This window comes from Salmo salar, chromosome 02 (genome assembly GCF_965601325.2).
Source record: "Salmo salar chromosome 02, fSalSal1, whole genome shotgun sequence".
Lineage (NCBI taxonomy): Eukaryota > Metazoa > Chordata > Actinopteri > Salmoniformes > Salmonidae > Salmo > Salmo salar.
In genome coordinates, this window is record NC_138292.1 from 38,452,452 (window position 1) to 38,468,213 (window position 15,762).

A 15,762-nucleotide genomic window follows, 5' to 3' on the forward strand; every position below is an offset into this window, starting at 1 on the left:
AGTCACATACACACACAGTCACATACACACACAGTCACATACACACACAGTCACATTCACACACAGTCACATACATACACAGTCACATACATACACAGTCGCATACACACACAGTCGCATACACACACAGTCACATACACACACAGTCACATACACACACAGTCACATACACACACAGTCACATACACACACAGTCACATACACACACAGTCACATACACACACAGTCGCATTCACACACAGTCGCATACACACACAGTCGCATACACACACAGTCGCATACACACACAGTCGCATACACACACAGTCACATACACACACAGTCACATACACACACAGTCACATACACACATACACCTTATGTTCTTCTATTTTCCCTAACCCCTAACCCTAAACCTTACTCCTAACCCTAAACCTAACCACTAACCCCTTACCCTAACCCTAATTGTAACCCTAACCCTAAACCTGACCCCTTAAAATAGCCTTTGTCCTCATGGGGACATGGGAAATGTCCCCACGAGGATTTTTTTCCCTTGTTTTGCTATCCTTGTGATTTTAGGTCCCCACAAGGATAAATAACCAACCAACCCACACACACACACACACACACACACACACACACACACACACACAATCTCTCACACAAACACACGCTCCCTCTGTCCTTCTTTCTCATTCAGAGGCAACACACACAGATGTGAGCACACACACTTTGTGACCATGGAAACAGCATTTTGAAGTGTTTCCAGAGGGACTTGCTAAAGCTGCAGCTCTCCCCTAATGTAAGGGATGCATTGTTGTGTGCCTCAGACCTGCAGAAGGCACTGACCTGTAAGTAAATCACAGGTCACTGGGCAACTGAGGACAGGTTTGTATCACAGTCAATAGTACAGTAACACACAATGAGAGCAGTCTGGTGCTTTACGACAGAAAGATATCACTAACACTCACACCTGACTCCCCCTTTACTAGCTCTGACTTTGCTGATAGCTACTTTATTGAGGAAACATGTACTTACTATGACATGTGGTTGTCCTAGCAAAAAAATAAAATAATAATAATGATAATAAATAATAAATATAATTTAAAAAAAGATACATTTTTTATAAAAAGATTAAATTATTATTATTTTTTTTAAATTGGGTTGTCCTAGCTAGCTATAAATGCACTAAATGAATGCACTAACTCTAAGTTGCTCTGGATAAGCTGTCTGCTAAATACTAAAATGTTAATGTCAAATATAAAAAGCTAATGATTTGGGGGAAATTCGAAACAGTTATTCCTAATATTATACAAATTGGTTATTACATTAATCAAAACACTTGCATGGCTGATGAAAATATCACATAAACACATGTAATGTTCAGTTGAAAGGGTGTTATTTGTCAGTAGAAATCTTGAAGCCGTCCTATGGCCATTATTACATTTAAAAATATATGTTGTATTGATACACACAATGGAAAGGTGCAGTGAAATGTATTGTTTTACAGGGTCAGCCATAGTAGTACGTCACCCCTGGAGCAAATCAGGGCTAAGAGCTTTGCTCAAGGGCACATCGACATGTTTTTCACCTTGTCGGGTCGAGTATTCAAACCAGCGACCATTCGGTTACTGGCATAAAGCTCTGACTGCTAAGCTACCTGATGCCTAAGACATTGATGGGGATAGGAAGTGAATTATCCTGTCACTCCTGTGGAACCCCCCCCGGAGGCCTGAGAAACACAGGTCAAGCGTAGGTGTCCTGTCCATCTGACACCAAGCGAAGAGGTAAACACTAGTGCAACACTCATTTACCTCACCCCTAGAGAGTTAGGAAAACAAGCATTAGCTATGTGTTCCAGTTGATATTTTACATTGGATTGAATTAGTAGCAACACCATGTAGTTACTTTGTGCAGAAGACATTCATTTTGTTATGTATAACATAAGCCTACAGTAAAGATATACATGAGATCATAATGAATGAGGAGTTATGAATGAAATTATGTAATATAATCAAAATTATTTTCATTCTTTTTAAAGTAATATAGGCTAAAGGAAATGATTAGATTTGGTAAGGGACATTTATTTTGAGACTGATCATATATTGATTTAGTTGACTCAAGCAACATGAAAAAAAAGCATGTTACAGGGTCATTGAAGGGTCATCGCAGGGTCAGGGTGCAAACTGTACACAGCACTGTCAAGTGTGACATACCATGAGCCATAAGAAAGTTTGACAGGCATCTCTCATGACTTGAGTGTATCCACTGTATGAATAGCTTTAGAGCAGGTGTAAGAACACTAACAGGATAGCACTTATAACATGTCCTGTCGGTGACAGTCAACCCGTCTCAGGTGACACTGTCCCATTGAGTGCCATTAGGTGTCAACAGGGTCAAAGGTAAAAACACATGTAGGTGAGCATGTCAAACGACAACAACATTTAATTGTTTTCATGTTCTGTTCAGTTTTTGAACAGAACAACACATTGGCGTGATTTACAGAGAAGAGCAATGCTTAATGCAGAAAAATAACATTGTGTACAAAAATACAACTTCACTGTACAAAGCAAACACTGCACTTACAAAGCAAAGTAATGGAAAAGTTGGCGGAACCAAATCTTCCATAGGCAGGATGGCACTTTGAACAGAGACAGAAATCCAATACAGTAATCTTCTATCGTTGAATTGTACTTAGAAAACATGCAGGAATGCATTTCAGTTGAAAACTTGTATCTATTCATGTACTGTTTGGGTGTCATTCATGTGTAACAGATTTGAAGAATTTCAGATAGTGTATGGATCTGATCTGAGTATGGCCTTTCGTTCTGTTTATCTTTGGTAGTATATTATATTGCGGTATGGGTCAGTGGTTTTGGTGTAAACTGGAGGAATGATGTCAATATAATAAAAAGTCACTATAGATTTCTGAAATTAAGAATACAAAATACTGTTCAGGTTAACAATATTAGGCCCTTCTTATGGTTAGTCTTACTTATATGCACATCATGTGCAAGACCAAATAGCCTCTGCAGATATCTAGAGGGAGAATGCAGAGCTTCTTCTTGTCTCGGAATAACCCAGTCATGCAAATTGATTAGACTGATTCTCATGATTGATTCTTCAATTCCAGCTCAGGTACGTCAATAGTCATTTCACATTTGGACTTGAGTTCTAATTGGTTAATGTATGCATGTATGAGTGATGTATTGTAAACATGCTCAATGGCAAACAGCTGAAAAAGACTGAACAAATCAATAACCCAAGGAGGTCAAAACCTGCTGTGGAGTCTTGACTGTGATAATTGTACTACGTGGTGTACTCAATTCTATTCTTTGAAAGGTTTTCCTATAATAATAGTTAAGTGTATAAACCTTTGAGCAATATTATATCTTAAAAATACCTGAGTACCTGCCCTTGAAAAACAGGACTCCCTGACCACAAAAGGTTGATTTCAGGTTGATATGATTTCATATAGCGTGACAGAAAGGCAGTACTTAAACCCTGACAAAGTGTTTTACTTCCAAAAGGACCAACGGGGTACAATTCCACATTCAAAAATTGATCTTGGTTATCCATGCGACTCAAGATGTGCACAGCACAATTAGAAGAAATTGTCTGGATATCCCGTGCAATATAGAATATAAAAGTGTGTATGTCATGTGACATGTGCATGCATTTGTTACCAATGAATATTCCTTAATTGGTCTATGAGCCTTAATGGAAATAGTTTCTATGATCCAGCTGCAAGACATTTGAGCAATAACCCGTCAAACATGTTTTGCGGGAAACCTAACAGAGCCTTTGAGATTCTTAAATTCCTTCTCTGATAAAGTCAACATTGAAGAGATAGTCAGTGCCCGAAGAAATGCGAAGCAAATAACCTGAAACTTTACCTTAGACCAAATGCTTATAGTATATGTTAACTCAATGTCATCACTGTCCTTATGCACCCTGAAAGATATGTTCACCTCATAAACAGTAATCCAATGTCCATCATGCATTGGGGTGTTCAAATGCAAACACATTCAAAACATTGATGCAGCATAAATCAATACCTTATCATACAAATGATTTTCAATGATTGACCGAAATGTGTCGCTTCCTTCAAAGGACTTGATCCGCATGGCACGTTGCACAAGACCACTTTAAAAATGACATTTAGAAAAAAAACATGCCATTGTAACAGTATAAAGTTGAAATCTGGAAAGGTAAACAACTGTTCCAGAGGGACAATACCACTGTGTTGGCATTGTGGAGTGGCACCGCATCACGAACCAAACCCTCTGTCCTTGTAGTTTCTCACTCTAAATAAGTAAGGGGGGCACTGACATTTCCATGGCAGAAGTAGCATGCACAGCTACAGTAGGCTAATGAATGGAGCTAGGCTAACAAATTGGAATCCTAGCATCATAACCTAGAAACCCAAATGGAGCTAGGCTAACAAATTAGCATTCTGGCATCAAACCTAGCGACCTCCATGGGTAAGACGGCTTGATTCTCTGGAGAAGAGGCCGAAGGCTAAGTCTCTCTCTCTCAGTCTTTGCTCTCGCTGCATGTTCGTCGGATCACAGAGGAGAAGAAGCTGTTGCCTTGTGGGGGACCCATCAACATCGGGGCCTGGTTCTTATGCACTATTTCAATCTGGTGTGGACAGAGAGGGAGGGAAACAGGACAGAGTTACATGGTGGTATGCTATGGTTGGGTGAATGCTTTCATAACATGGAGCACATGGACCCACTGAACATCCCTGTACACTGAACAGCGAGGGAGGTCATGGCCTGTGTAATAATGTAATCATGCCATTCCAATAAGCGACCACAGAGAAAAGCTTGATGCTTGAATTCTATGAGTATTGGACGCTATTAATATTTCAGAAGAAGAAAAAGTGAAACTACCACAGATCAATGAAATGGTAAATATCAACCATCAAGGTATGCCCTGACCTGGACGTAGCTCATTATACTATAGCCCTCGCAGTACAAACAAGAATAATGAGCAAGGTGAACAGTATCACCAGCATAAAAGAAACCCTTCTACTTCAAAGAGAAGCATGCCATTCATCGTTCATGAACTCTAACACTGTAGTGGTCGCTATTGTGCGTGGGCTTGATGTGCAAATCATATTCAACATGACTGAACTGAATGTTACTGGAGTATCATTTAATTGACACATTAACCTTTCCATGAGAATTGAGGTCAAAAAAAAGGTTCAGCACAAAATAAGGACTTGAAAGAGAAGCTGGCCGTGTTTGAAAGCTTAAAGGACTATAAGAGTTTGTATTTTATGGTAAAGAAATTGATACTAATTTTCAAATAGATTAATTAAAGGGGCAATCTGCAAAGCACAACAAAGGGGCGACCCTACCACTGTTTTGGTAAATAGCTGAGGGATGGGTCTGGAGAATGTAACCAAACAAAGCTGTCAATACTGGGACTGACCATCCATTAGATCAAAATGATAGTTTTAACCATGTTTTAAAGCTACACAGTCAGTGTTTGTTCCCAATTGAATGGTTTACAAACAATGGAGTAAAACAAACGTATATTTTGGGTTCTGATGGTGTACAACAGTTAAACTAAGATAATTAAGGAATTTATAAGTTATAGTCGTCAATAATCAATGGTTATATATACTTTAAAAAAAATGTATGGCCCTTTAAAGGTGATGCCAGTGTACAATAGCGATGTAGTAATACAAGTTATAAGTGCAAATGAATGGGGTTAATTATCTTATGTATGCAAGACATGATTTGCATAACTGTTGTTGCTAATAATTAGTTGGATAACATCCCATTTGAATGAACTTTTAACAGGTTGACCGATTCAAAATTCAGCATCGAGACATCTGTAACTCACCATGGAAATCACCCAACACACAATTATGTGTTGTCAGAGCCTGACTTTGATTTGTGGAGTTTTGCCAACAGACACAAGTGCACTTCTAAACTACTTGTTTTGTCATGCACTAGATTCTCCCATAATGACTGAAAGATCTGTATGTAAATTCTGGCTCCACTTCATCTGTGATGCTGTCAGAGGAGTCACATTGTAATTAAAAGCAAACACTGGTTTAATCAGCACAAATTGAGCCATTTCATTTTGAAAAGTGAACAAAATGTCTAACAAAACAAACACTCCTACTTGTGCAGGGGAGTAGTTTGAGGGACCAGGTGAATACATTCAAACAAAGGTCTGTGTTATTACATATCAGTTAGGATAAATTACAAATATTTAAAACAATGCAACTTCACTCTCAAGAACTTCTGCCGGGGTACTTTAAAGCATTAATATCTTATGTGGGAACATAGAGACAATTAGAACTGCATTAGAAATGCATTAATACCAGAACATTGACATGACTTACAGTACAGGGAGTCTGCATCCAGGGCTCTCCATCAATCTGCATGGGGAGGGCTTTGGTGGTCCTGACAACGACAAACAAAAATCCATCTTAAAACATTATTCTTGACTTCTGTTATGTCTTCCATCTAGATTGTTTCGATGTTGTTAACAGTGTTCAAAAAGGCAGAATGTTGACTGGATGGGATTAAAGAAGGTGACTGTGGTCAGACAGTGATCAGTGGTTGTGGTCAAGGGGTACTGACCTGATGGTGACCGAGGAGCACTGGGCCAGGCGTCTTCCTGCGCTCCTCAGGCCGATGTGGATCTGTCCCATCGCCATGGCTCCCTCCAGACCCACCACCTCCAACAGCTGGTCTGACGGGTCTACAGACACAGAGACGCAATTACACATAGAACTCAGACCATCTCTCCACCATCCTGTCGAGCTGAGCAGTTTGAATTGATCCTAAATCAAGCCATTGGGTAACTCTGGAATCCGTGCATCTTGAGTAAGAAGAAGAAGAAGGAGAAGGAGAAGGAGAAGGAGGAGAAGAAAGATGGTGAGAACAGGAGGGATAAAAGAGGCAAAAAGGAAGCGTGCTTCATTTTCAAGGTGCACAGTTTGTCTTCCGCTCTCTGAAGCCTGAATATTCACTGTTGAAAGGGGAAAAAAGCAACAAGAACAACAACCAGCAGCCATAAACAAAACACCTATTAATTAGATTGCGCCGGCAATGCAAAGCAATCTTGTCTTCCTATAATTATTAATTTATTTTCTGTTTTGAAGTTATGAGCATTGATTTTGCCCCTGCTGGAAGCCCAGTGTCGCGCTGAGCCCATCTGTTTCAGCGGGCCTGTTACTCCTCCTACTCTCAGACTACTCACCCCTCCGCAAATTAAACCCTGTTGGGAGTGCAGAGAGACACTAATTGAAACTAAGACCCATTTTAGGGACTTGGTGGGTATGGTAGAACAAACTAGCATGCTGTCATTGATCGTGCTACTGTATGGTGCTGTTGCTAATGCTAGGTTGCTGCTGCTAAGGCCAGGCTGATGTTCAGGGCTTCTAAGATGTTTGAGTGATGCCTTAGATACAGTATATAAATCAACCATATTTGCATTTCTATTGATGTTACTGTTGAGGGGTAGTGTCCAGCTGTCACTATAACAACAGGCTGGGTGGGCACCCTCTGTGTTAAATTGTGAATGGAGAGCTTGCCCTGCCATGAGAGCTAAAAAGAGAGTTTGTGTGCGTTCGCACGTGCATGCTTGTGTGAGAATACATGTGTGTATGTGTGTGTTTATGCCTGCATACCTGTGTGTGTGTGTGTGTGTGTGTTTATGCCTGCATACCTGTGTGTGTGTGTGTGTGTGTGTGTGTGTGTGTGTGTGTGTGTGTGTGTGTGTGTGTGTGTGTGTGTGTGTGTGTGTATGACTCCATGCCTATGTGTGTGTGTGTACACAACGTGCTAGCCCCCTGTCACTGGGCCCTCCCTCCCAGCATGCCTTCTCACGTTAGCGCTGCTGGCTCACACAGCCCCTGGCTGACACGTATGATGGACAGCGTCACCACGGCGATGGATAAACGTGTAGTGATTCCTAGTTGCCCGGAGCTACACACAGGTCATATAGTATACCCCAGAGTGCTTACTGTGGGCAAGGCCAGGAGCGTGCTCTGCTCTCAGCAACCAAGGTCAGGGCAGGGAGATCGTCAATGGACATAAGGCTTCATGATTTTGCCTATGTTTGAAAATAGCAAATGATTGGTATATGATTAGTCTAAACAGTGGTGGTTGTATTAGTATTTTCATGAGGCTACTTCAGTTGTTTAAGTATAAGCCGTTGGGGGAGGGGTGCGGGACTAAACTAACATTTGGAATTATTTTTAGATGGCCATACCATGGATCATGTAGCTATTTGATTTAGAATTTAATCCCCCCAAAATAAAATAAAATAATTTGAGAAAATATTGAATATTGCCTTTACTACTATAGTCCATAGAAATGCATTGAATAACACATTCATGAACTTGCTAAATTCTATTTTTTTGTGGCACAAAACTACCTCCATATTTCCATTAGTTTGTACTTCAGATGAGTCCCGTGACACTTGTGGAGGTCGTAGAGCAAAATGGAGAACATCGCGTTGATGAGACTCTCACTTTTCCATAGTGGGGTCATATTAGTTTTGTAGGCCAAACTGTTCGGGACACTACATATGTTTTCTTGAGAAGACCGATTTTCGGGATGTCCCATGGTCTGACAAACACTGCTGTAGCTCTGCCACCTTCCAAGGCTGACATAGGCGGATGAGGTGGATTGAGACACAACCATGCAAAAAAAGTGATAGCTTTAGCTTAAACTGACGGATTTTGATGGGGATTTTATGATTATGTTACTTAGATTGAGGCAAAGGTGAGTCAATAGACACTTAAGGATGAATGAATGCCTGTATAATACTATCTGACTGTTACAACCAGTGCAGTGCCCGTTTAATAATAGTGATGGATGCGTAACTATAGCCTGGTCTGTAGTCTATAGTCATGGAAGAAAGAACAGACTCCAGTTTTCCCTGATTTGAAAAGGGTGAGCTCAGAGGCATTGGTTGCACGTGTCAGACGAGAGAGACCGATTAAAGATTCATTTTTCTTTCTTCTTTTCAAGTGATTTTTTTTAAAAAGGGCAACACTAGTTACACCAGCACTTCCGGACAGGTTTCTCTAACTCAGAGCCATGTAAATATATGGCTCTGCTCTCACTTATCTGTCTACTACATTCTGGTCAAGTGTTATTGGTTGAGAGTTGGTCATAGCGGAGAGGTTTTGGAACATATCATCAAGCTTTGTACTCTGAGAGAAGACCGTCATCCACTCATCATGCAGTGTTTAAAGGGGTAAAGGTGGAGGGTGAAGTGGAAACATAGATCTTGCAAAAATAAAAACTTTGTTAGTGTTGAGCGATTAGTGATTTTTGAGGTCGGTTCAGTTTCGGTTCAATTACAAAAAAATGATTGGTTTAGATGGTTTTTTTTCTCACATTAAATGCATCCTGCCTGTTTGGCCCTGTCCGGGGGTATCATCGGATGGGGCCACAGTGTCTTCTGATCCCTCCTGTCTCAGCCTCCAGTATTTATGCTGCAGTAGTTTATGTGTCGGGGGGGCTAGGGTCAGTCTGTTACATCTGGAGTATTTCTCTTGTCTTATCCGGTGTCCTGTGTGTATTTAAATATGCTCTCTCTAATTCTCTCTTTCTCTCTTTCTGTCTTTCTCTCGGAGGACCTGAGCCCTAGGACCATGCCTCAGGACTACCTGGTATGATGACTCCTTGCTGTCCCCAGTCCACCTGGCCGTGCTGCTGCTCCAGTTTCAACTGTTCTGCCTGCGGCTATGGAACCCTGACCTGTTCACCGGACGTGCTTGTTGCACCCTCGACAACTACTATGATTATTATTATTTGACCATGCTGGTCATTTATGAACATTTTAACATTTTAACATTTTGACCATGTTCTGTTATAATATACACCCTGCACAGCCAGAAGAGGACTGGCCACCCCTCATAGCCTGGTTCCTCTCTAGGTTTCTTCCTAGGTTTTTGGCCTTTCTAGGGAGTTTTTCCTAGGGAGTTTTTCCTAGCCACTGTGCTTCTTTCACATGCTTTGCTTGCTGTTTGGGGTTTTAGGCTGGGTTTCTGTACAGCACTTTGAGAATATCAGCTGATGTACGAAGGGCTATATAAAAATAAATTTGATTTGAAATTTGATTTGATTATGAAATAATGACATTAAAATGATTTTAGAGCTTTTTAATGGAAATTCCAAAGCCAAAAATAGTGAACATTCAATCGCCAAAACATTGAAAATATTCCATTGTCTCTGTCAGGTCCACACTGGGTAGACATCAATAGAAACATAGAAATGTACTATGAAATAATACAATATTTCAGTTGTGTATATTACTTAATTTTTACTTGATTGCTTTATTATTTTTCATTCCTTAAAATCATCATCTCATCTCTGCTCTGGCAGTAGAAGCCATAATGTACTGTCTGTAGTCATCCTATTTAGCTAGGCTACCCTGCATAAGTATGCTGCAGAGCTGTCTGAAGAAATCATTTTACTAGTTCTTCAAAGTAGATAAGGCATACTTTCACAAACTGTCTCTATCTCTATCACTCGTAGTAGTGTTGTGTACATTCCATTCTCATGTGGTTCATGTGGTCTCTGTGTATCTAAGCTAATGTAGCAGGCATAAAAGTGTATCCATCTCTGTCTGAGCCAGAAAGAACAGGCGCAATAGATTATGGTCATTGTAGTTAATTGCCATGTTTCTGCACTGAACTAGGTTAAATATTTGCTTAATGAAAACTACAACTCCCTTCAGCGTCCAACATAGTTCTTGACTTGATTTCTCTCATGAATAATTTGATTTAGCTTTCAGAAAACTTCACATGGGCTCACAAAAAAACAGAACTAAATGGAATTCAAGTAATTGAACTGAAGTTCGGTCAATTAGTTGTTTAATAACTGGAGGGGAAATGATTTTGGTTAATTGCTTAGCACTACAACCAGTCCTTGTAGATAAATGGAAAATACAGTCATACAAATAATACAAATTTAGTTTTACACTCATAGTGGTTTCAAAACAATCTGTTTTAAAAGAGGGGACCGAATAAAGACCAAATCGTTCCTGATTGCACATCAACATCACTTGATGTTACAGATGTTACAGTGGCTTACACACACAGCCAAGTACTATATTAGGCAGCCCACGCCTCATAATCGAGTTGTCACAGTGCACGATTAGTCCCAGCATCCTTGTCATTGTCAAATACCTGTCCAGGGCAGTCTCTACTCCACTGACAACATGCAGAGTGACAGAGAGGGAGTGGGTGAACGACGTTGAGACCACCTTTAGAATCTCCATGGTACATGTCTCAGGGCATCAGTCCCCCCCCCCCATTACTACTCCCCTCTGTCCCCATTCTAAATAATTCACCCATAGCCATTCCCTTCCACCTGAGGGGCTTGTCTCCTGGCGTCAACAGCGGGATGACTTAACAGCTCCAGAAAGGTCAGTCGTTTTTTCCCCCCAGTTTGATCCGCACTTCGCACTCTGTGCTCTGGGTACGTGTACAGCCCCCAGTCCCCACGACCCCCAACCCCACCACAGCCCCCCAGGCTAATGCACTCGGTGTTTATGGGCCCCTCTAATACTCCATTCTCTGATCTGACAAGTTGGGCCTCTCATCTTGAGCACACCTTCAGCAAGGGCAACCAGCAACCAGCACTCACTCACTGGCCACTAAGTGCCTTTTCAGGTTCAGGCTGAGGGTTAGGATAAAACAAAAAAAATCCTTTGCACCAAATCAAATGATTTTTGGGTGAATTAATGGAAGGGAGGGACTACTGTAGTGTATTGATGGGGTGGGAATTGATCATCTCCGACCACCACTACCATCTTAACCCATCTTGCCAAAGCTGTCATTTCTAAGGCTATGTCCATTGCCTTTCTCCCAGTCTATAAGAGTAGAACTCAGTGAAATGGATGATGTCCTAGGTTATTAGAAAGAACATGCATGATCCAAATGGGTGCATTCATCAGTGCTTGACTCGTATTGACTGAAATTAAAGAGCAGGGGGAATCTCCTCGATACTCCACTGTTGGCGAAGCACACAGGCAGATAATGGATTTGGTACTTTGATTTTAACTGAGGAGGATACATCCCAGAATATGTAGTCAATGGGTTGCCTATTATACAGTGCAGTGTACATCGCAGTGGTACTAATTCATGAAAACATCCTTGGTATGATTGCACATTTGACAATGAAAAATGGTCACATACCCAGTCTTGTGTGATTTGACTTTCACTATGCACTGTATGAATCTGATTTGGTTGATCTATGATCTAATCAAGCCTGGACATAATACACCAGCAAAATACTACCACATTCTACAGATGTAGAATCTTAATTTGATCACTCTTTTGTTGCTGAGAATCTTCCTGCGATGCAGCAAAGGCAGATTAGTTTAGTGATTTACATAAATTCACTGAAAACCCGCACTAAAACACGGTTGTATTGACAGCATAGCACTTTTCATGTGGCCGACTTTTGTCCAGCTAATAGCCTAACCACCAATCAAGCAACATTATGGACTAAACGTTTAAATCCTGTAAAATACTGTACACCTGATACAAACACCTTGATCACAGCTACAGCATCATCTGGACATGTGTGTAACAAAAGTTTAACACTCACCATTTCTGTCAAGCGGTCTACACATACAATTTGATGATATGTTTAATGAATCCAAAGCACGCACCTCACAGAACTCACTGCAACTGTCTCTGCAATGTAATGCTGCATAGCAAATGCAGCGTTCCTTTGGAAATGAATGTACTTATGGTGTACCAAAACGCGATAACGCTGTCGCTGTGATCAAGGTGTAAGTAGTAGCCCTAGTCCACTGTGATTTGCACTTCCCTCATTATGCTGCTCCATGTGAGGACAACCCTCTACACTGTATTGCCTAAGAAGGCGATAAATGTTTTGACAGTAACTTAACCAGTGACTAAGGTGATCATCCACAAACTGGACATGAGTAGACAGTTTACCAGTTTACTGGCTGACCTTAACTCCTCCTAAACAATAATCTGTGTTAATTCAAAGATTCTCCTTGATGGGCTTCCCATCTGACATATTTATGTATTCAGTGCCCATAAAGGCAGCAGAATTCACACTGAGATCCCTCAGTCTGCTCCTATTAGGCCTGGTTGTCCACTTCTACCTACACAAGCCATTACCAGTCAAGTGACAGTGCGAAACAGTGACATTAAACCGCACCCCTTCATCCCAAACCAAATCTAAGTACTGTGATTCAACTTGTCATTGGTGAAATATTCATACCAGCGCCAGGGGAAACTTTGTCCCAAAGTTTGTCTCTGATCTGTCTAATGTGAGCTTGGACAAGGTCTTGCCTCTTAGTGTCACAGGTTATTAGGAGAAAGGCTATTCTATGCTAACCAATCTATACACAAAATGGCAGCCGATCAGACATTGAGTTGTAGCATTTCAAGCCTGTTATCCTGTGTATGTTTGGTTGTACTACTGATCTGTAAGAGGCATACCTGAATATGAGCAAGCCTTTGACATTTTAAAAGACCTTAAAGGACCTATGTAAAATACCCCCAAGTAAAATAAATGTGACAATGTGAACAATGTTTCCTCAAAGTTGGAATTGCAATGAATACATTTCAAATTCACCAGCATCCATCATTACGATAGCTACCTTGGACAGCAAATTGAAGCTCTTTGGGGTCCAGCACTGTTGTCCTCTTATCCTGGGTCTTCTTCCCTCCCCGGCGGTTGCTCCGCCTTTTCCTGCTCTCACCCCACAGGTTGGAGCCGCCATGCATGCTGGGAATGTTTAAAATGGCGATGCCTTCCAAAGAGATACTGTCTAGGTCCAGAGTGATGCCATCGCACTTTACAAAGGACAAGGGTCAGGAAAGAAAGCGAGAGAGAGAGAGAGGGAAAATGGAGGGAGCAAGAGAGAGAGGGATTACATCATATCAATAATCAAAGTGTTCCTCTTGAAACATTTGTGTAGCAATAAAATAACGTTAAGTAGATCATGCTAATTATGCTTCTCAGTGAGGTGTTATCAAAACTTTACCACGCTCATCTGACAGCGTTCATTGCTGAGTGATGATCAACAGTTTATGTCGAAGCCATTTGATCTTTGACAAGCTGGAAATGTCCACCAGAAGGGGACCTGCCACCAGCCATGACTCCTAACAACCTTATACAAGTACGGCATCCATATTAGGAATACCCTCAGTTGCCAGCTGTATAATAACAGGCCACTTCTCTGTCCTCTCTCTCAGTGGAGTTTAAATACATGGCCTGTATTCCACAACGAACCTGCTCCCCTTCACTACCATACTAAGTAGCCATCCACGGCTAATTAATGAAGACCTCTGCCACCGCTGATGGCTCTGAGGAGGGGGAGATGGATCAGATAGACACCACCTTCATTATCCCTCAATATCACACACAGCAGGGCCGTGCCGGGATAATTACCTGTGTGTTGGGCTGAGTATCCGTTAGGGGAGTGGGAGGGGGAGAGGGGAGGCCTCCCTCCCTCCTCAACACTTCCAGACTGAAATTGGTACAAATGGAAGGCTATTTGTGGATCAGGAGGTGGCTGGTGCTCAGTGTCTTAAAATGGTGTGCACTAGATTAGAGGCATTATTCTTTCTCCCAGGGAGATTGGACCTAGGTGTTTTACTTTTTGCTTCTTGTTCTCACTGCATTGTGTCTGCTTTCAAAAGACTTCATTTTGCATGTTGACAGTAGGTGTTGTTGTTGCAGAGAACAGTACAAGTGAGAGTAGTTTATGTTGAATTATTGCTTATTCATTACACAGTAGTGCAATTAAAAGGTGACAAGTCATAGCATTAAATGGCATAAAAATACTTAGTCCCAATCTCCCAAAATTGAAAGCAGGCAGTTGTATTTACCTCAACCTCCAGAAAGTCGTGGAGCTTCTTACATGTGGCCGAGAAGGTCTCAGAAGTGCCAAACTCAAAGTACCACAGCTTATTCTTTGTTCTGAAAAACAAGACAACAAGAAGTGTAAGGGGACTAGGAGGAAACAAAAATCTATCTCTCCCCACATCAAAATCTACTGCCATACAGTCAGTAATACAAAAAGTGGATGAAGTGATTTCCCTCTCTCTCCTCGCAATTTCTCACTTTTAGTTAGTCTGGGTTTTATGGAATAGCTCTCTGTCTATAATAGCTTTGATTCATGTACAGTTTGTCAGAAATGTATTTATTTCAGACTTTTCAGAATTGACTTGGAAGTATTCTCCACCATTGTTTATCAACCAAAAAAAAATCTAATAATAAAAAAAGTTTTATTGTCACATACACAGGAGAGGTGCAGTGAAATGTGTTGTTTTACAGGGTCTGCCATAGTAGTACGGCGCCCATGGAGCAAATTAGGGTTAAGTGCCTTGCTCAAGGGCACATCGACAGATTTTTCACCTTGTTGCCTTGGGTATTCAAATCAACAACCTTTCGGTTACTGGCCCAGCACTCTAACCGCTAGGCTACCTGCTGCCTTATAACCCGCTACCGCGAATACCATCCACTATATTTTGAGAATTTCAAATACATTTAATATTGGATTTAAAACATATTCACAAAATCCAATCTCCAAAAACATACAACGTCATTCATTAATCCTAATGTCTCACACACGTAGAAGCCCAAAGACTAACGTAAAGCCGATTAACCACTAGAGTATGTGGGGTGGGTACCTAGCATTAAAACACAGCAAGGGGTGAGAGAGGGTAATCTAACTGGACCTTCAATTAACTGAGGACTGGGGTGCTGCTCCCCTGGTTCATAGGGACACATCCCAGAGCTAAGC

At 41.2% G+C, this 15,762-nt stretch overlaps 1 protein-coding gene across 3 annotated transcripts in view; it reads right to left on the reverse strand.

Moving 5' to 3' along the window:
* Positions 1-2,394: 2,394 nt before the first annotated feature.
* LOC106582257 (diacylglycerol kinase beta) overlaps positions 2,395-15,762 on the reverse strand; it is a 67,425-nt gene continuing 54,057 nt past the window's right edge. For all 3 annotated transcript variants that reach the window (XM_014165174.3, XM_014165150.3, XM_014165158.3), the window contains 5 exons: positions 14,846-14,936; positions 13,612-13,807; positions 6,588-6,708; positions 6,347-6,407; positions 2,395-4,623 (listed from right to left, as the gene is read on the reverse strand). In XM_014165174.3, the coding sequence (XP_014020649.1) occupies positions 4,516-4,623; positions 6,347-6,407; positions 6,588-6,708; positions 13,612-13,807; positions 14,846-14,936 (577 nt within the window). In that variant the 3' untranslated portion in view covers positions 2,395-4,515. The remainder of the gene's footprint in view (positions 4,624-6,346; positions 6,408-6,587; positions 6,709-13,611; positions 13,808-14,845; positions 14,937-15,762) is intronic.